This window comes from Melospiza georgiana, chromosome 1 (assembly GCF_028018845.1).
Source record: "Melospiza georgiana isolate bMelGeo1 chromosome 1, bMelGeo1.pri, whole genome shotgun sequence".
In the NCBI taxonomy this organism is placed as follows: domain Eukaryota; kingdom Metazoa; phylum Chordata; class Aves; order Passeriformes; family Passerellidae; genus Melospiza; species Melospiza georgiana.
In genome coordinates, this window is record NC_080430.1 from 115,394,386 (window position 1) to 115,415,477 (window position 21,092).

Consider the following 21,092-nt stretch of genomic DNA (forward strand, 5'->3'; position numbering starts at 1 on the left):
TGTGAGAAATTTCACTTAGGAAAAAAAAGATAATTAAACACAGATGATGCACTCGGTGATCGTCTTTAATAAGCTGAAAATGCTATTTAAAAAATCCTAATAAAGAGACCAATTTAACAACTTCTGTTTATAAAAAGAATTTCACTAAGAAAGCAAAGACTATAAGCTGAATGGATCACATGAATTCTCTGCTATGACAACTGAAGTGCACTAAGAGAAAGAAAACAACTCCCATTTTTAACATGCATACTCGCTCTCTCTATGGCAACAACTGATTACATGATATAATCTTTAAAGATGTTCCAAATAGCATACAATCTTATTTAACTTCATAACATTTTAAATACATGTTCATTTTTGTCAGAGGCTTTAAGACAAACCAGTAGATCAAACAGGTATCTTGAAGTACAGCTCAAGTCCTGCAAAGCAAGAGCTGTGCTTCAGCCCATTTACCCACACATTTTTTTCTAGCACACAAGTTGTCAAATTCAGGTCTGACTTGTGTATCTCCTGCTTACTATGCACACACACTACAGTTGTATAGCTGGCACCCAGATCTCTTTTATCAAACACTTCCATTTAGCCCAGCACCATTTCACCAAGGGCAGGCACTTGCCAACACCTGCCAATACCCCAACGGCTTCTTTCCCTTATGGAGGGCAGGATGCACACAAGGCACACAGATAAAAGCACAGCTCCTCCTAAGCTGCAGTCTATGCAAGGATGTCTCAAATCAAGGTCAGACTTGAGCAGCTGACACTGGACATCTTTAGAAAGTATGTCTTCAAAACTGGAGCTTCTTTAATCACTTAAGAGTTTTTGCTTAATCTAGTTTCAAAAAGCTGAAAATAAAGTTAATATTATCCTAAGTGTTTAAGTCACTTTATGGCTCATACATTGGAAAGCACTAGAAGAGATGCTTTCCATCTTTAAACTCACACAGTGATGAGGATATCTTGTTTTACTGAAATACTGTATTGACAAAAGAACTGAGTGCAATTAACAGCCTGCTAGGCAGCATTTAATCTATCCTCTGGGGATAGAAAAATTATCCCTGACAAATTAAAAGTCCCTACTAATTAGCTTATTTTACATTCAATGACCAGACTCTAATATAGAGGAAGGATGACATCTAATGGGAACTATGAACAACCACAGAAACTTTAACAAAGTAAGGTGGAAAAAAATGGCCCTTCTGTGAAATGTCTTTAAAAATTCCAATGCGATTCACCTCAGGAAGTCTACAGAACATTATAAATATTTATACACTATGAACTACCAGTTGTGCAGTTCCTTTTTGCAACTCCATACAGCTATTCAAACTTACCAAATTTGTCTTCAGAAACAAGTGGGAATTGTCACTAATTTTAGGACTGAAAAATGTAACTTCGCAGTTTTAGCTACTGCATCTTCAGGCACCCATAAAAAATCTCAAAGCTTTGGTTTTTTATAAGAGAAGCTAATTTATATTAATACCTCTTCTTTAAAATACAAAGAACATGGTAGTAACAAGAATAGACTATTAGTCATTGGAGTAAGACATTCAAAGTTTAACAATGGCACTGCAGTTTCTACCTGGGACTTGTAATTAATTTGAAAGATATCTGAAGCTTCTCCAGTGAAAAATCTCTCCAGGGTCAAAAAAGACATACCAGTGTTTGTGTTATCAAACCAGAAATTTTAAAGATACAGCCAGATAACATAATTAATCTGAATGTTAGAAGCCATTAATAGCTTTCTCCTAGATTTTTTTAACTATGTTACGAGCCAACGCTAGACATTTGCTAGTAAAAAGAAAAAAACCAGAAAATATAAAGATGAAATGTTATTAATTTATAAATCTAACTTCAGATTAAGAAAAATATTAAAGTAAAAAATTTCCCCAGAAACATTAATGAAAGGGGGCTAGTTATTACCTGGAAGCACATGAAAATTTAATTTAGCGGGATATTGTGTGTTGCCTACTCAGGAATCACTACCAGAACTTGGAAATTTTTCTGAGAATTCAGTTTAAATAAGTGAAAAGAAAGAGATAAGAGAACAGGTACCAAATTACATAATTATTAATTCAACAATGACCTTGACATGCAATAATTATTTAGGTTCCATTTTCCAGATTCTGACCAAATAGTCTTGAGATGCACAAGCAGCTACACTTGTCAGCAATTCCTCTACAAGACGTAGTAAGGCATGAAGATAAGATCAGTAAAAGTCTCTTTTCAGTAGTAGCTCTGGAAGAAGGAATATCCAGAAGTCCATAAATAAACAACAAAATTATGAACTGTTTGCTAAAGATTTTTTTTATCATCAGTGTCAAAAGACCATGACAAATGGACATATTCACTATGTGTTTTTCTTCTATAATGCATTGTGTGTTGTTATCTCTCCATTTATTAGCTTAACAAATTACAGACCTACTAACAGTACACGAACAGTTCCAAATATACAATTCACAAGAGGTGATTTCTACAGCTTATAATCAATATGAAAATGAAACTATTGAAATTGTTTTTGCACTTGATTCTGCTTGATGTCTTATAAAGATACGTACTCTTATCAAAAGTAAATAATATTTGTAAATGCTATTAGACTCTAATTTAAGAACTTGCTTTGCCAGGAGCTTTTTTTTTTTTTTTTTTAACAAAGCCAGTAGGCTTTGAGATGTCCTTGAACAACACTTATGACAGCATTAACATACCTGTAAAATAGTCCTAGACTGCACCTGCTGGCTCCAGGAGAATCAAATCCAGGTTTGAAATAACAAGAGATTTTGTGAGCAAAGTAATCTTAGTAAAATACTTCCGTGATGCCTGATTGGTGTTATTAACACTTAAACACTCTTTTAAAATAAAATTATTCAGGCATGCCCTTCTTTGAAACAGGCATTTCAAAATGTTTGTGGCCTCCCTTAAAGTTTTCAATACTGGCAACAGATTATCACCTGATGTTAAGAATATTGTGCCATGCTTCTGCATTTTCAGTTCAGTATATAAAGTTACTGGAGGAAATTTTACCTACATGACTAGACATTCTTTTTCACTGTATACTCTTCATTTCAGCAAGTAATTATTTATTATGAGGGTTATACTCCTTAAGGAATTTTTGTTGCTTTTCTAACATAAGAAACACTCCTGACAACCTAAATGAGTGTGAATAGATTCATTACCTGCACAGCATACTCTGTATATTCAGTGTGCATAGATTCATTATCTGCACAGCATACTCTCTGTATATTCAGCTACTTGGCAAAACAATCATTATTGGTAAATCCCATGTTATAACTGAGCAGCATTTTATTCTGAGAGCTGAATTTAGCTCCTTATGCAAATTGTCACCATCTCTGCAGTATAGTTTAACTTTCAGAAAGTATCTGAAAGGGACCTTGCACTGTGGCTCACCCAGTGAGTCACTTCAGATGGTCACAAGCCCTCTGCTGCACAGCTTCTGAACCCTCCAAAAAACGCTTGGAGAAAAAAATCTGGGAAGGCTCAAGTCAAGCCACAAAGATCTGGTGATTCACAACTCACTTTGATTTGTACTCATGTATCCCATGCATTCCTAAAAACTAAATTCTGATACCATTGAACTATGAAACATTACATGCAGCCTGAACAGTGAACAATTCTTGCCTAAATTCAAAATGTCATTTATAAAAATAACTCACAAAGACTTCAGAGCTCTGAGTACAATGCTTGGTACGATTAACAGCTGTCCGCTTCTGCTGCCATCTTTGCTCCATACCATTTTACATGCACTATAAACAGCAGAATCGAAACTGATTTCTCAAGCAGCTCAACATACGGTATTGCGCATTCTTCCAAGAAAGTCAAAACTAATGATAAAACAGAATAAGAGTACTTTGTAAGATTCCCACCCATACTTATACCCTATCTTTCACAGTTATGAAACTTTATGTTCTAATGAGTAGTGAGCAGTGATAAAAAAGGCAAAACATTTGCCTTACTATGCTTTATTATAAGATCTACATTACAACCAAGGAAAAATTAACTACCGAAGTTTTGAATGTAAGCAGTGTTGTATTTTCAGGATTCACTTGATTTTATGTAGTAAGTGCATTACCACAATTATACTAGAACTGGCACAATAATGACACATAATAATCTCTGCTGTGTAACAAAAATTACCTTATGAACAAAGGTCACATACCCACTGCCTCAAGAAATACTCAGCTCTGATAAATGCCAAATATTTCTTATTTGCTTTCCAGCTCCTCACATGTTTGACTTCACCTCATGCAAAATGCCTTAGTTAGAGTCTCCCAACTGTGTTAAAACAATTTGAATCTAGTAAGCTACAAAAGGGGAAGGTCCACTTGCCCCAGCTGTTTGTTACTGCTACAATCCCTGTGCAGGAAACAGCAACTGCAAACAGACTGGACCAAAAAGTCATAGTTGAAATTTCAAGCCTGAAGAAATGAACAAAACAATTAGTTTCCAACTGGTCAGTTCCCAGCTCTGGTCTTCTGTAGAGCCACTCCAGCACTAGTTGTAACACAGGAGGGAGCAAAGAGGCAGAAGGGAAGTCAGGAGCTCTCCTTTGCACAGCAGCCTACAGCCAGACTGACCTGCTGTGACCTTCAGGCATCACATCCTTACCCAGACTACTCCAGCATGGAAACCCTCCAGGCAGGAGTGACACTCCCCAAGTTTCACAATGTTTGAACACCAGTAAACTTTAAGTCACAATGTATTAAGACAATTTTGAATGACTTAAGGAACTCAAGCATCAAAAAAATGAGACAATTATTTTTAGTGTCTCAACAAAAAAATGGCAAATCCTTAGGTCAAACAACAGCAATAATCAGGCAGATCTCCCCCTCCCCTAGGAGAGGGGCATCTGAGCAGAATCCCAGTGAGAATTCTGCTGGAAATGAGAGTATCTCCTCTACTATGCTGTCTAAGCTAAGTGGCAGTTCTAAAAATTTGAACTTTCAAGAAAAAAAAAAAAAACTTTCACCAAATACTGATAGGGTTTTGTTTTTAAAACTTAGACTAACAACTTTTAATAATTGAGAGCTAAATCACTCAATCCAGCAGCTACTTTTAGAAGTCTTTAGAGTAACTGATGCTAATAGACAAGTCAATTTCTCCGCTTATATACCTTACTACTTTTATATACTGATTTAATAAAGCTGGGCTTCCAGATTTAATTTTAAAAATAAAAAGTGTGTTACTTTCACTATTTACCAGTTATCTCTGATCAGATCCTACACTAAGATCCTGTATATGCATTTACTTTTATTATTAAGGTCATAATGAATTTTAAGGTGTTTTATCAGCATGTATAGTATTATCTAATTTTAACTACTAAAACTAACATTATTATTAGGTAAGTTAAAAGTCTTTAAGGTAGCTTTAAAAAGTTTGCTGTAGAGACTGTTTTTTCTTACTAGAGCATCAAAGTTTAAGGTTCTGACAAGTTGTCCATTTCTAGAAAGTCAGAGTATTTTCTATATCATTTACAAGACAGTAATAATGTATCTGATAAAACACTTCACAACTGATAAAAATGAAGCTGAGTTCAAACGGTAGGGGAATTACACTCTCCTGGTATTTGGCATATTTTTCCAGACAGAATGGTAAATATTTAAATCATTAAATAAATTCTTTTCTATTTTAAAATTTAAGCTTAAAAAAATCTTAATTTACCTAAGCTTATGTACAAAGAAACAAAACAGAGTGCACCACAGTGTATGAAAAAAATATCTGCACATATTCTGAGATTTACGTGTTTTCAGATATATTAAGTACTATCAAATACCCTTGAATAAAACCCTAACAGAAAGGTTTTAAGCTTATTAATTGCTTTAAGGGAAATTAAAGAAAAAGTGTTAGGTTGCTAATTAGTAAGCTGTTTAAAATCATTAAGGTTTTAGTTTTAGAAAGTGCAGCTCTGTTCCTCACTACCTGTAAGTTCTATGAGATTTTAACATTTTAATGTCTTTTTCTCTTCATAACCAAACATCAAAGCCTCCACACTCTCACATGAGATTTTGCACCAGTTCTTCAGAGTACTTGTTATATTTGATGAAGAAAACAGTCAAGAAGTTTGTTAGTGCTCAGTACAGGCACTCCAGCTCAACTGCAGGCAATGAGACTTCAGAAATTAATCACATCAGAGAAGCTGATTTCCTGCTGCCTGCCAGCCCCAATAAAATACATTAACTGTTTCTCTGCACACACTCTCACAGTAATGGCTTGGGGACAGTCAAAGACTAAAAAACCAATTACACCAGCACAGGAAGTTTCAACATTCACACAAAAGCACAAATATGTCTAAAGCAAGGCAGTGCCAATGATGAGCACCAAGGCTGCACAGAGCTAAAACATGCAAGAACAGGGATGTTTCTGTTGCCATACCTAACAGCTTCTTCCAAGACTTGATAAGAGATTTTGCTAAAGATGTAACCTCTTCATCTGTGCTTTGCTTGCGTATTGCATTAACTGACATTCCAATTCTGGTAGACTGCAAAAGAAATGGAAATATACATTATCACAAGTGACAGGAAAACAATTTAACAAATAAATATATATAAATTTGTACTTTGACATTAATTTTTGCAGTATCTTTTTTCTTTTTCTTTTGTGGTAGGTTTGTTTCCTTTTTTCTTGTGATTCTCAGGATAAAATACTGCAAGCCTTTAGAAAAATTATTTCAATAACATGGACATTTTAAAAAGAAATACAACACTATTACCATCTGTCTTCATCACAAAAATTTGGGGAGGGGTGGGCAGTTATTGTGGGCACAAGGGTTAAGGACTGTGGTTATATTTCAGCACTATAAGAAGCTTGCTGACTTCTTGACTGACATCACACTCTCAGAATTCCCATTTAGTGGCTGTGTAAAAAGCTGTAATACCCAGCTGGGAGCAAGCATGGTTTAGGTACCTAAAAATGTTGGTGATATTGAGATTGATTAGAATCATTAGCACAGAGAGTTCTGACTTTAGACAGAAGCAGTACTCTCTATGTTTAAGATTTTAAAGAATGAGCTATCCTAGATTTCTGAAAAGGCCAGGACGGTGACAAGCTTTAAGCCTTTGCCACTACTGCCACCTACAGAGCGAACATGAGAGTAAGTTACAACTCACGCCTTTCAAGACTCAGAAGATAAGGGCATAAAACAGTAACATTTTAGAAGATTTATGGCTAATGTGCACATGTAACAAGCAGAAAATTTCCACCTTTTTAGCTTCACAAGAGGAGATAATAAAATCCTTATTTATATTGTTAAATTCTTATATTTTTGTATTCTGACTGATAACTAATTTTTTTTTATTTGCTGTTAAGATGTTCAGTTTTGTTGCATTGCCATTTACAGGACTCACTAAATATAAGTTACTCTACTCACTTTTGCAGTAGATCATCATTAACTTCCTTCTTCTTAAAAGGAAAATTTAAATCTTTGTGGCTTGCTAAAAATGGAAATTATTTGTTCCTGTAAATTACTTCTTACAACACAAACAACACTTTCTGAGGCACCATGGATGTGCTAAATGACTGGAAACATACTAAAATAATCCATAGCTATGTCAGCCAAGGAAACACATTAAATAACCTCAGGCCTAAGCATCAGCTCTAAACATGCATTTTGAATGAAAGAAAACAAAGAGTTACTCACCTGTAACTAAAATGCTCCAAGATGGACTCTGCTCACCCACATTAATGGTACTGCCCATTTTCTTGATATTTTGAACACTTAAATCTCAACAATATGTTCAGACAGTAAAAAAATAACATGTCCTTGAAAATCCATAAAACACCACATCTGGATGAGAAAAATGTATCTACTAAAAAACCCAACCGTCCATTAATAGCTGGGCACAACGACAGCCTATGCTCATCAGCGAAGGGAAAACACACCAACCTACAGACTTAGTTAAGTAAAATCCAAAAATTCAAGTCAAACTCAGAACTAACCAGAAAAATTTCTTCTTCTGATCACACAAGAGGGACAGTTTATGAGACCTTTCTGAACTGCCAGCTTTCTTAAAGCAGCACATAAAAACAACTCATTTGTTTGCTTTTATAGAGCACTGGATTGGGTCTACCTGAAGAGAGGAAGTAATGATCTACTAATTGATCTGCCTTCTAACTGGCACAGATAGTCACAAAAGATCAGTGTTATATTCTCAAAATTACTATGTTTAGTGACAAACCAAAACCAGCTGACAGTATTTGAAATTTCCTTAGTCGTCCTGTATGTTGCCACTGTTAAGTGCAAAACTCCAGTATTTTCATTCTTCCCCACTTTAAATTCTAGAGCACTTTTCATCTGCTTTCAGAGTAAAGACAGTCAAAGACAGCTAAGACAGCTGTTTTCACCCTGAAGCACTGAAGCTTTGGCCAGCAGCCCTCAGTAGGTGCAAGCAGTATTGAGCACAAGTAACCTGTGACTGAACACAAAGCAGAGCACACGGGGGCAGCCGGCGCTCTCTAAACCAGAACAAATGCAAAAGTTTAAGGAACACAGATGGGGAGGGAGAGCAACCACCAAAGGAAGCAGACCTGCTTCCAACTTTGAACTGTGTGTGAGGATAGAGAACTGCTGAGCACTCAGACCAAAGCAGAGCCAAACCAACCACTGAAGAATAACCACCCCTGGATTTCTTGCCAGTGAACTGTCCTAAAGCCATTAACAAGGGCTGCACATCACAGCCTAGTTCTGCACAGGCGTGTGTAACTTCCTGTAAAACCTGTTTGTGAAAATAAAGCCTGACTGTGTCACTCACTATTTAGCTCTGCACTAACCACAATTAGCACCAGGGACACGATGCCTTTAATGCTCTGAAGCTGCTAAACAGATTTGCAAGTCAGACCACTGGATAAACTGTGAGAGGAAGCCTACTGGCTCCCTGCCTAGCTGAGCAAGGATCAGCTTGCTTACATAAAACTCATCAGATGTGACACAGTGGTATTATTGCCTGTAATCACTTCAGCTTTCTGTGAAAATAAATGTGGCAAGAAAGACAAAAGACACCACTACAAGTCCAGACTACTAACATGCACCTTCCTACTGCACATACCTGTGAAACTTATCAGAGGACCTCATTATTTCAGGCTGAGGTAGCAGTGGTATTACACAAAAAATCATCACTTCTCTTATTACACAGGAATAACAGAGCTAGCAGAGCTTTTCTAAATGTAGCCAGCTTTCAAAGTTTCTTAAAAATGGGTATGGAAGCACACTTTTCACTTTTATTCTTCATTTCATCAATTCAAACACAATTGTCAGAAGTCTTGATCTGCACAGAGGAAGACAGTGCCTCCACTATCTCATGATCATCACCCTTGCTGACACTGGCACACTCATGATCCACCACCAGAGCAGCGAGTACGATTTCTTCGCATTTCAGCTCTCGCTCCAAGCCCACCATTGCTTAAGCAAATTCAGGAGGCCAACAGAGAAAGTTTATGTCAGACTTAATATTTTAGCAAACCCTCAAGGAAAAAAAAAAAGTAAATTTGAGCCCAAATATGTTGCTAAATGCAATCTTATGCAGGGGAACTGTTTTGAATACAGCAACAGATATTTATGAAAAGCTTCCTAACTAAGGTACAGGCAATGCACTATGCAAGAGTATCCCAAAGTACTTGAAATTCCAGAGCTATTGCACAGAAATTTTTAACTCCAAAGGCAAAACAATGTTATTATACTTAATGCAAGATATAATTTGCATTAGGACCTGCACAAAGAAATTCCAAAAAATCAGGTTAAACAGAGGGGTTTTCTGGGTTTTGTTCTTGTTTTGTGTGGGGTATTTTTTCTAGGGGGTTTTGAGTTTGTTTTCTTTCTAAAGAAGAAAGTTGAACACAGGAGACAAAGCATCAGAGTTGTACCAGTATTCATGCATAAAAGTGACACCTTAAAAATCCCATTTTCTGTCAGAAGTAGTATTAGTAATAACTTACTAAGTACATCCTGCAAGTATATAAGATGCATGAATCAAAAATGTTATTGCTTCTGACACCTTTAAAATTTGAACCTTAAAGCTAATTTTTTATCTGTGACCATTAATTCCCCCGTAGAAAAAAGTTACTTTTCACTCTCCTACAATTTAAGTGGCTACTACAGCAAATCAGGTCTCGGATTTAACTGAAATTGTAAAATTTTCTCAGATAGGGAATGTCTGGCTAGTTTGGAACAAAAGTTGCTCACTGAATCACTTTTCATTAATTACATGAAAAGCTCTGAAACTTGACATGTAAGTAAAGATGACCAAGTTTATTTTTTGAAAGAATTTACAAATAATATATAAAATATTGTTAAAGGTGTAAATCTAAGTAACATTAGTGAGAGTATCCATACAACTGGGCTAGACTGTACCCCTCCATCACTCCAGCCCAGAAGAGTAAAAGAGGAGTATAATTACCTTAAGAAATACATTACTCAGAACAAGGGAGGGGAAACATGGAGTGTGTGTCAAATACAACTTGCCTAAAATGTATCAACTATGCTTCTCCTCACTTACAAGGCAAAACCAGAACTACCTACATAAGAAAAGATGGTACCAGATATAATCAGGTGCATTCTCCTCCAAGAGGAAGGAAACACACTCACTTGTGTTAGAGTGAAAATGTCTGGTAAGATTCCATGTCTGATAAACTTGTAAGCAGCTCTTCTCCCTTGTCCATGACAAAATTTACAACTCTCAACTTATTCAGTAAGATAAGCTTTAAGAGTCTGCTACTGGAAGAAAATACTTAAAATAAGTGTGCTACATCAGGTGAAGTGAGGCTAGATTACCATGTAGCAAAACTGATGCTTCCAAGGACTTTGAATTTAGGAATCTATTTAAATAGGGTAACCCCCTTTCAAATCTTCTGGCTCCACCTTCTTCATTAGGGAGTTAACATTTGCAACACAACAACAACAACAAGAAAATCATACCTGTAGTAACTCAAGGGTCATGGGAATATTCTTAAGCTCCTTCAACAAATCAAGGGCTCCAGCCTAAAAAAAAGAAAGAAAATAAAAAAGTCAACTTTGTAGCAATCAGGAACTCCAAATAAAATATCAATAATATAATCTTGTCTGCCTTCAGGGTCACACACTGGGTTCAAACCAGGAGTACTCAATTTATCCACAGAACTAGAATAAGGAATGGTCCACTTCACAAACTCTAAGCATTAACAGGCCTTAACTTGGAAATCAAAGTATTCACTCAAGACTAGGGGAGTTTTACCCCATGTAACTCAAATGACAATCAAAGCATTCTGTCAATTACTACTTAACCAATACACATCTTCAAGGGTGCTTTGCTTAACAGCATCAGAAACAATCCAGACAACAGCAGCAAGTTTCAGTTCAGAACAACCACATCAGTTTTAGCACAAGAACTCTGAGCTGAGAAGCTCTGCCCAGTCCATCAATAATGCACATATATATAAAAACATACACAGACATCATTCCTAACTGTATTTGTGGTGATGTGGTAAAGCCTCACATCTTGGGTTTTTCTTTTTCCCCTGCTAAGACTGTTAGGAAAGGTACTAACTACTTCTGTGTAAGCAGCTCTCTAGATAGATGATTCAAGTTCAGAGATTGCACTATTAGATGTTAACAAAGTCTATACCCAGCTACTTTAACAATTCATTCTTTAGCATTACAGGCCCTACTTTAAAAAAGTTTGCATAATTGTGAGCTCTGTAATTCTCTTTAACCTCTCCAACCTTGATGATTTACCAGCTCTACTTCAGCAAAGCTCTGCACCATCCACTTCTGACTGTGCACATGGGCTGTCAGCCCACACAAACCTCCCAAAGGCTGAGATGAGTTGGCTGTTATTCAAGTGCACGTGGTGCTGAACCTGGAAGCTATGAACAGAAGGGAGGCAACAACTACCTGGCATCCAAGAGGCCCTTCAGTTCACTCAGGCTCAGTTCATTACCTTTTCTTTTTTTCTTTTTTTTTTTTTTTTTTTAATTCATAAGGTTTGGAAATAAATCCCACAAAATTTCCATTTGCAAATCTGTGGAATTTAATTCACTCTTCTTTCCTTACCTCTTAACTCATCCTATTTTATTGTGCATTTTGCTTGCTTTTCAAATTCTCCCTAATCGACTTCTACTATAACACCTGTTGCAAGGAAACTTAAAATATTCTGCTGCAACTGCAGTCTTACACTTTAACCACTAAAGATAAATAGTCACCAGGAGGTTGAGAAAGATGGAAGTGGAACTTCGGTGTCACATTTAAAAACCCTCAGCTTTGGACACCTTCAAATGTTGGCTACAACCTTTGTTTTTCAAACACTTCTGACCAAAGAAACCTCCAAACCCAAACATTTCACCAAATCCCACCTCACATAAATTCAATTAACATATAAAGCTAAAGTTTTAGTATTTTCCTGTGATAGTAAAAGTTCCATTTAACTTTTATTCATGTTATACAAAACTTCTCCAGTCTTAACCACAGAATTTTAGCAGCAATGATGCAAGACTGAGAAATGTCACAATGTTTTCAGGTGCTAAATTGAGTTGGCATGCTAAACCATATCTTTCTCTCAACAGCCATAAGCGTGGTTTCTTCTGGGCAAACACAGATTCAAATAAAGCAAATTAATTATCTTCACTACTATAAAACAAAATCAAATTCAAGAACATTTTCTTAGCCAAAACAAAACTCATGACACAAGTCAATGTGCCATTTCAAAAAATATAATCCAATAAAACTTACCTCCAAACTAATTAAGTCATTAGCACACTGTACACAGCGTGTAATTTTAAAATTAACACAGCTGATTATAGTCTGCAAATTCAATATGAAAGTATCACTGTAATGCAAAGTAGCATTCTCTTCATCTCATCTTAGAAATACAGCCCAGTCAAAATTCCTTTGCCTGGTATATCCCTTCCTAACTGCACGTGTGAAAACAAATTTATTATTCCCAGAGTAAATGTTTTCCAATACTAGCAACTTGATACATAGCAGGTTGACATGCAGCAAATTAAAAAAAAAACAAAACCAAAAACAGAAAACAAACAAAAAATCAAGCAAACAAACAAAAATCCCACAAACAAACAAGAACAAAAAAAAAAAAAAAAAAACACCAAAACCCCCACAAACAAAAAACAAAAAAGCTAAATCCAACCAAAAACCAGCAGTTTAACAGATGCTATCTATATTTTATGCCGGTTTCTGTACCAAATTACCAAAATTGATAATGCACTAATCCTTTCTAAGCCTTCACTTCTCTAACCAATTATAACCAATATGTGCACCATTAATTAGATGCTTTAAAATTTAATTTAAATTGGTTTTAAACTAAATAGCTTTGCATAATCACTTTTCTTAGCATAAAGTAAAATGCTCTCTGTATCTCAAAACTAGTGTGGAAGTTGCACAGCATAACTTGTAATTACTTTTCTCCTAATGTAAGACCTCTGTGTTCAAAAAACCCCCCAATCATTAAGACCATTGTTATAAACCCTCTTTTAAAGGCATTTCTATAATTTTATAGAAAATGAAAGGCTATGTCCCATTCTCCTAAGCTGGTTGGCTTTCAATTTACCTTGTTACTCAACAGAAATCAGTAGATTCAGACTCAGTAGATTACTCCTCTCCGCTTCTTTCAGTTGGTCAGACCACAACAGCACAGAATGCTATTCTATAGTCATGTTTTAAAAGCTGAGCTTCAGGCAATAGAAAATGAAGCACATTTTTGAAGACAGCAGAACTAACCAGTCATAATTTTGTTCTACTTAAAGGAGTATACATTTTATAACACAGACAATTTTATTTTCTTCTCTAAATTTACTCAAGCATTCTTGATTTTTTTTTATCCATGGGTGCAGCCTTAGTTTTAATAGCTATTCATTAAGCAGCTTAATGAAAGAAAGGTGTACTTACATACAACAGAAGCTCAAAGGAAGGTACTACAGGTTTTAATCCAATCACAGTTCTGAAGGAGGAGTGGTATCTATTTCAATTTTAAACAATGGCAGAAATGCATATGGCACAGTGCATTAAATGCTAAATCATTACTTCCTCCTTCAAAACAAAAGAAGGAGAAAATAATGATTTAGTATTTAATGCACTGTGCATTATGATATATTTTTGTGGAATATATTGATATATTTTGATATATTTCTAGTGAAATATATAATTTCACTAAAATAGTTATGAAAAGTGCACAGCTGCAATTAAATCCTTAGTCAAGGCAAATCACCAAGAGTCTGACTCAGAAAGAGTGTCTGCATGGCCTGCCCTTTTACCTCATCAAAAGACATGTCACAGAGTGTTTTGCCACAAGCCAGAGTCACCTTCTGTATGAGAGACAAACATTTCTTGTCATCTGACTCTTGACAGCTTCAGAGAGAGCAAGTATCAAAGCTTTTTTTTCTTTCTTTTATTATTAATGTGTCTCATCAAATCATTCTCATTCAAAGACACAGACCAAATACCTGTTCTTAATGAGTAGAAATGGAGAAAGGAACACAAGGGGCTGTCAAGAGTATCATTATTCAGTGGGTACTTGTGTAAGAATGCATTTATCAATTCTCCTTCATCTCTGTGAGAGAATAAAGTACCTCTTCATAGAGATGACCTTAATAATTTTGCTAAAGTTAGCATTTTAACTACAGGGCAGAATTAGGTAGGAAATCACTTTGTGCAATAAAGAAATACCTTGTAAATGACAAAGACTTAGAAAAACACAGAGACATCTCCTGGTTGGAATACTGAAGCACATCCTCTCCTTTGATGATGCCGCTAAGGGTTTTTATCATGCCACACACACACGTGCTTTGGACAAAGCATCAGATCCCCACTCCTGGCCACGGCGCAGCTCATTGAGAAAACATCAGCCCAACAAAGGAGCCGCTCTGTGCAGCAAGGAGCCTGACTGAAGGAGCCGGGTTCCAGCACAGCACTAAAGCCTCTGGTGCTCCCCCGCTCCCTGCTCTCACGGCTGGACAGAGGTGAACACCAAGCTCCAGCTCTGGCTCCAGCCAGCTCCAGCTCTGTGCCACCTGTGCCCAGCCACCTCACACCTACGCTGACCCCAGAGTCACCACAGCGCTCCCCAGAGCTCTGAAAGTTAATCATGTTACACATGCTAGAATGTAGAATATATGTTCCCAGCTGCTGTTAGGAATTTCATCCCAACTCCTAAGCCTCTCAGATCACAGAGAAATACCCTGTGGTCACCTGCAGCGTCCCTGGTATGGTGCTCCCCAGGAACAACAGTCATTTTCATGCTGCCTGTGGGAGGTCATTTTCTTTCTGTTATCAGAAGTTTTACAAATAAAATGGAGCTGGCTGCCCTTTATCAGTCCCGTGACCATGATATTAAAGCATTTCAGGCAGTAAGTCTTCACCTTTTCAACACCTTGTAGGAAAGAGCCACTACTTCAGTTTTAAAGAAAGTGAGACAGCAAATGCTTTTGTGCTTAAATGCATGGAGAACAGAAATAAAAATAAAGAGGGAAAAATAATGGAATTAATAAATGCCAGTCATAAAACATTCTTTCTTCTAGACAAGGGTCTTGCTGCCACAATGTATCATTTGAGAGTTCAAATATATCAGTTAAACCATGCCATATTATGGAACACCACAGATTGAAGCATGGCTTGTGTGTACTTACAATGAATTTGTTTGTATTCTGAACTAAACAAATCTCCTTGGTTTAATACAGTCAGTATTTCCATAAATATGCAAATATTATTAATAATGCTCTTTATACTCTCCAGTGTTAAGCAATAACAAAATTACTTCCATAAAGTAGAATTGCAGTGTTGAGTTCTCAACTATTACTGTTACTAAGCTTTTAATGCACTATCATTACATTTAGGAAAAAACCTTTTAATATTATGTATATAATAGTTTCTTGCAGGAAGAACAACAAGCACATATACAAGCACAAATTTCCAGAGAATAACAATGTACCCACCTGACAAAGAAATAGTAAACAGAGCTGACAACTTACTTTCATGCTATTTTATGTATAACCAGGATCAGTTATCTGGTTGTTGCTCTACACTCTGGTTTTACTTACTTTGATGTGTTTGCAGGCACCGTATAACCACCATATGTTACCTCAGTTCTTTATGAAGGGCATACATGACAATAACACTTGAGCTAAGCCACCTGAATCCTGCCTAACTACATTCTTCATCCGTTCTGAGGCACGAGTTATTCTCCAGATTAATAAACACAATTAGAAGTGTTGAAGGTTAAAAAGAAAAAAAAAAAAAGAAGAAGAAGAAAAAAGGCTTACATTATTCTTTTTGAAGTTTACCCACTCAACTCTGGCCCTGCCGCAGCTGGCTTTGGGCTCTTCACTCACATCTGAGTTTTTACATCCCACCCAAAACTCCAGCTCTCACGCCTATAATCGACAACACCCCACGCACAGGGGCCATCTCCGCAGGGTTCCAGGGGCTGACAGGTTTCCCTTCCCCGCCGAGGCCAGCACCGCGGTTCCAGCCAGCAGGAAGCGAGCGCGCAGCCGCTCCCAGCCAGGGCCGGTGCCCGGGCGGGAACCTCCTCTCGGCCCAAAGCGCTGCGGCGAAGGCGGTGGGGCCGCCCCGCGGGGAGCAGGACCGGCTGCCGTGCCCCCTCCTCAGGCGGTGCCGGGGGAGGCGCCGCGGCCCCGCGGGGCGGCGCGGGAAGCGCCGAGGGAAGCGCCGAGGGAAGTGCCAAGGGAAGCGCCGAGGCCGCCGGGCAGCGCGGCGGCGGGAAGGGACAGGCCCCGCGCCCGCGGGAAGGAGGGAGCGCGGCGCCGGCCGGAGCCGCGCCGGGGCCCGCGGCGCCGCCACCGACCCGCCTCCCGCCCCGTCCCGTCCCGGCGCTCACCGCGTTCTTCTTCTGCACCATCTTGTCCATCTTCTTGGCGATGCGGATGATCTCGTCCTCCGTGGCCATGGCGGCGGCGGCCCGGGCGGCGCCAGGCAGCGCGCGTCGAGCGCCGGCCGCGGGAGGCAGGCAGCGCTGCCGCTCGCCGAGAGCGGGGCGGGGCTGCGGCCGCCCGCGCACCGCGCGGCCCGAAACAGCCCCAAACGCAGCAAAACGCGGTGAGATGTGTCTGGCCTCAGGCAGCCTTCACTGGGCGCTGCACCGAGTCACACCGAGCGCAAGAAGCGTTTGGACAACGCTCTTCAGGCCCATGGTGTCATTCTTCAGTGTCCTGTGCGGGGCCGGGAGTCGGACCTAGTGTATCCTTTCCAATTCACGATAGTCTGTGACCCTGCGATTCTGTGACCCTCCCCATCTCCCAGCAATGCTGCCAGCGCTGCCCCTGTTCGTACCTGCGGACACAGAGCGAACCACGCCGCCCGGAATCCCCTCCCTACGACCCAGCTTTTCCTCGGCTGGCAGGAGGTGCAGAATTACAGCAGACACTTCATTTTTACCAGCGTCAAACGGACGGGGAAAAGCCCCTGTCCCTTCTGACAGAAAAGGTTTTTATGCATACATCTTTTTAATAGTTACTTTTATATAAAATGGAGTGAGGGTTTCAAATTGCAGCTTCAGGGTGAAGTTTGGAAGATACACGTTCCGAGGCAGTACAACAGAGCTGGAAATAAATTTTGGCATTGGCCAAGCATCACAATGTGAGGTGCTACTGTGCTTCTGAGTCTTAGGTCTAGTTTACATCTTGTGTGTGTTCCAGCGGGACATACCACATTTATAAAGTTTGACATACAAATATTAAACATCATTACCAATGGAATTCTGTTCATCAGCTGAGCTAGGTGCCTTGTTTACTGTGATTTGTGATTGAGAACAGCATCATGAAATCATTTTTGCTGTTCGTTTTTGTGAAGTAAACAGGGGTGTTTACTTCACAAAAATGGCACATCTGAAGGTTACAGGAAGATTATCCCTTCCTAAGATCCAGGAGGTGCTTACACAGTCTCTCAAATCCATTATTAATGAGCAGTCGAATGCTGTGGCTGCCCCAGTTGTGAACCAAGGGCTGTAAAATACGGACATTTTGGAGAACAGGCAAGGCAGACCTTTTCCTCCAACAGCACTCAAGGAAGCCATTATAGCAAAAACCACCAACACACTTTCTGTCATGCACTGGGCAGCAAGACTGTCCTGTGTTTTGAAGCCAAATAGAAACAGGTGGGTTTTGGGCACTTCTGCATCCTGCTCAATGGACACCATGGTCAACCCTAAGGCCTGCACATATTAGAAGCAATTAATATTATTTGGGACCTACACAGGATCTTCCCCCAGGTTAGATCTGGGCCATGAACTGGACAAGCATACAGAAACTTTATCTGCTGCTTTTTTGTTTTTGTTCTGCCCAACAGGGGGTAAAAAAACCCCACAAGAACAAAGAAAATATTGTTTAAGGAAAAGAATACCTTTTCATTCAGGAGCAGATTTTGGGAAGACAAAAATAAAAGAATGCAGCTTCTCACAACATTTGAGGGATTGAGCCATTTCAGGTTTAATTCCATTTTGTCTAGATTTAGTTACCTAGTACCTGTAAAAATCAAACACTGGTATTTACCCTGATGCTAACCTCAATGAAGTTTAACATCATTGTTCCTCACAATCACATAAATGATAAAAACAACACACAGGGTGTTGGCAGCTCAGAGCTATTGCTACACTACAGGATCAACAAGCTTGTACATGTTCTACAGTAGGTGCAAGTTAGGTCAGGGACAATACAACCACAAAACTAGAAATATCAAATCAGCCACTTTGGCAAGTTTAAATGCATTTAAACTCTGGAATAAAGTCAGATTTTTCTAAAATTTCTTTTAAAAATACAATTCAACATCTACTTCACTGGAAATGCATGGAAAGAGTTCAAAATGCAGATGAAATCTATTAACATCCAAAATGTATCAGTTGAGAAATTGAAAATTATAAATTAAATCTCCTGAGAGCACTTATAAAAGGCAAAGCACATCATACTTACTTAACCTCTAATCTTTAAAAAGTGGCATCAAAGAAATATTTCAGTAGGGAAATCAAAGAATAATCAGACGGCAATGCATACCCTTTTTATTTTTTGCAAGTAGATGCATTGAAAGAAAACATAATACAGCTCACATTATTTATATTGTATGCTACAATACCAGAACAGTACAAATTAACTGAACCAGTACTAACCAAATTCTTTAAACCAGCGGCTCCACCACCCTGGGGACAGCAAGTCTTTATTGAAAAGGAACACACAGCACTCCTCATGCTTGTTCTCTTCTAGCTGGTTCTAAACCAAGCAGCTTTGTACAGCACCAGTCTCTTCTATAACATGTCACTCCAAGTCCAAAGAGGAGTAGGAGAGGGAAAACAACCTAACTGACTTTTTCCTGTCTGTTTAGCATCATTCTCCTAAATTAACACATTAGACAGAAGAAATAACACACTGTTCATTGCACTGCACTTACCTGTTACGGCATATCCTCACTTTTCTCTTGCAACATTTTCTAAAGAGTTTTGCACACCTGCTCATGCAGAAAGCCTGTGTCCTACTATCATTTGCTGGACCATGGGGCCTTCTGCAATACCAAGACTTAGCAGGTAGAGATAACTCTTCCAAAAAGAGTGAACTTAAGAAATAATGTCAATTTTTACTAACTAGTCTCTTTTGATATGAGATAGCATCTTCAGAAATTTGGGGCAGGAGGGGCAACACAGTAGCACATTCACTACTGCAGAATTTGAAGTAAAGAATCTCTGAACTGCTATCAAGGCACTTAAAATCCTACATTTTCAGGAGTGATATTCTGTATGGAAAAAGCTCCTCTAATTGGGTAGTAACACAGCTGTGCAATATATAACATTCACAGCATTGCAAAAGGTTTTATGTAACCATGTCATGGCTATTAACCCTCTCCTCTTTATCTGAGCCCTGGGTGCAATGTCTTAGATCTTGCAGAATCTCAGCTGGTCTGAATCAGCCAAGTGGTCACCAACCTTTGCAGAGGAAGAGGAGATGAGTCCAATCACAGACAAATAAGGGGAGCTATAGCAAATGGAAATCCCAATTTCTCATAACAAGATTTTGTTCAAAAACTTCTGAAATATCAATAAATTGATTAATTGTCTATAAGTATACAACAGATGGATTGGGGGTTTTTTATTTACTTTTTCAAAATGTCTTCACTTTTTTCAACTTAGAAGCAGAAACAGCAGGCATTCAAATATTAAAAAAAATTTAATTTTTTAACCTCTATTTTAGTTTCTAGAGTTTTTAAGTTTGTTAGACTTCTCTATTCTGTGGCAACTTTCTCAATTTTTTTCAATATAGACTTAAAATATTTAATCCTTTTAAAGATCCTCTCTGATAATTTCAAATACTACAACGCAGCTAGCTAATTATTTCAAGCACAAACTACTTTAAGAGTTTGTTTATATTCCCAGCTGAGGAACATTCAGACTCCATCTGCTCCATCTGTTAGTGCAGAGAAGTGGCTCTTTAAAACAAACCTTAGATGAGGGAAGTCTATTTTCTCCTCACAAGCACAAGCTAAACCTCCCACTTAGATGCCTGAAGCAAGTTCACTACACCTCTGCAAACTGGCTGGAAGTTTTAAAGTTTTACTAGTTTTTCAGATAAAAAAGGAGGCAATGGGTTGCTCTTTTCTAGTAATTGGTCCTAAAAGAAAACCATTATCTACTGGTTCACTTTGTGGCCGTCCATTAAATTACACAAGTACTTTGTTTAAATCAACTTTAATCAGCTACATCAAAGGTACCTGCTCAACTCAAAGAGAATTAATAAAATCTGTTATCCCAAAGGCAAATGTGGTAAGATGAGAGTGGCAAGCAATGAAAAGGAAGGAAAAAAAGGGGAGAGCAGGGCAAGAAGGGGGAATCTGTTCTACAGCTATTAATCTTCAAAGAACCACATTCTCAATTTAACCAACAGACATTCTGAAAATTTCTTGAGTCACGTTCTTCACTTACACCACTGCTCTCATACTATATTTGAGAAAGTTTAATACATTTCATTGTCTTGTTTTGGGGGTTTTTACTATGCTAGTTTTAGGCAATTTTTCTCCTCACAATTACCTTATCAGGGATGCCAGGGCTGAAAGTAAATAGAAACTGAACATTACTCAAAATGTTTTTTAAAAAAACTGGCAGATTGCTATGT

At 38.2% G+C, this 21,092-nt stretch overlaps 1 protein-coding gene across 1 annotated transcript in view; it reads right to left on the bottom strand.

Moving 5' to 3' along the window:
* Positions 1-16,927, bottom strand: part of TCEA1 (transcription elongation factor A1) — a 28,305-nt gene extending 11,378 nt beyond the window's left edge. The window contains exons 1-3 of the mRNA XM_058037026.1: positions 16,823-16,927; positions 10,915-10,977; positions 6,381-6,486 (exon numbers count right to left, since the gene is read on the bottom strand). Coding sequence (XP_057893009.1) covers positions 6,381-6,486; positions 10,915-10,977; positions 16,823-16,891 — 238 coding nt within the window. The 5' untranslated portion in view covers positions 16,892-16,927. The remainder of the gene's footprint in view (positions 1-6,380; positions 6,487-10,914; positions 10,978-16,822) is intronic.
* Between the last annotated feature and the right edge of the window lie 4,165 nt (positions 16,928-21,092).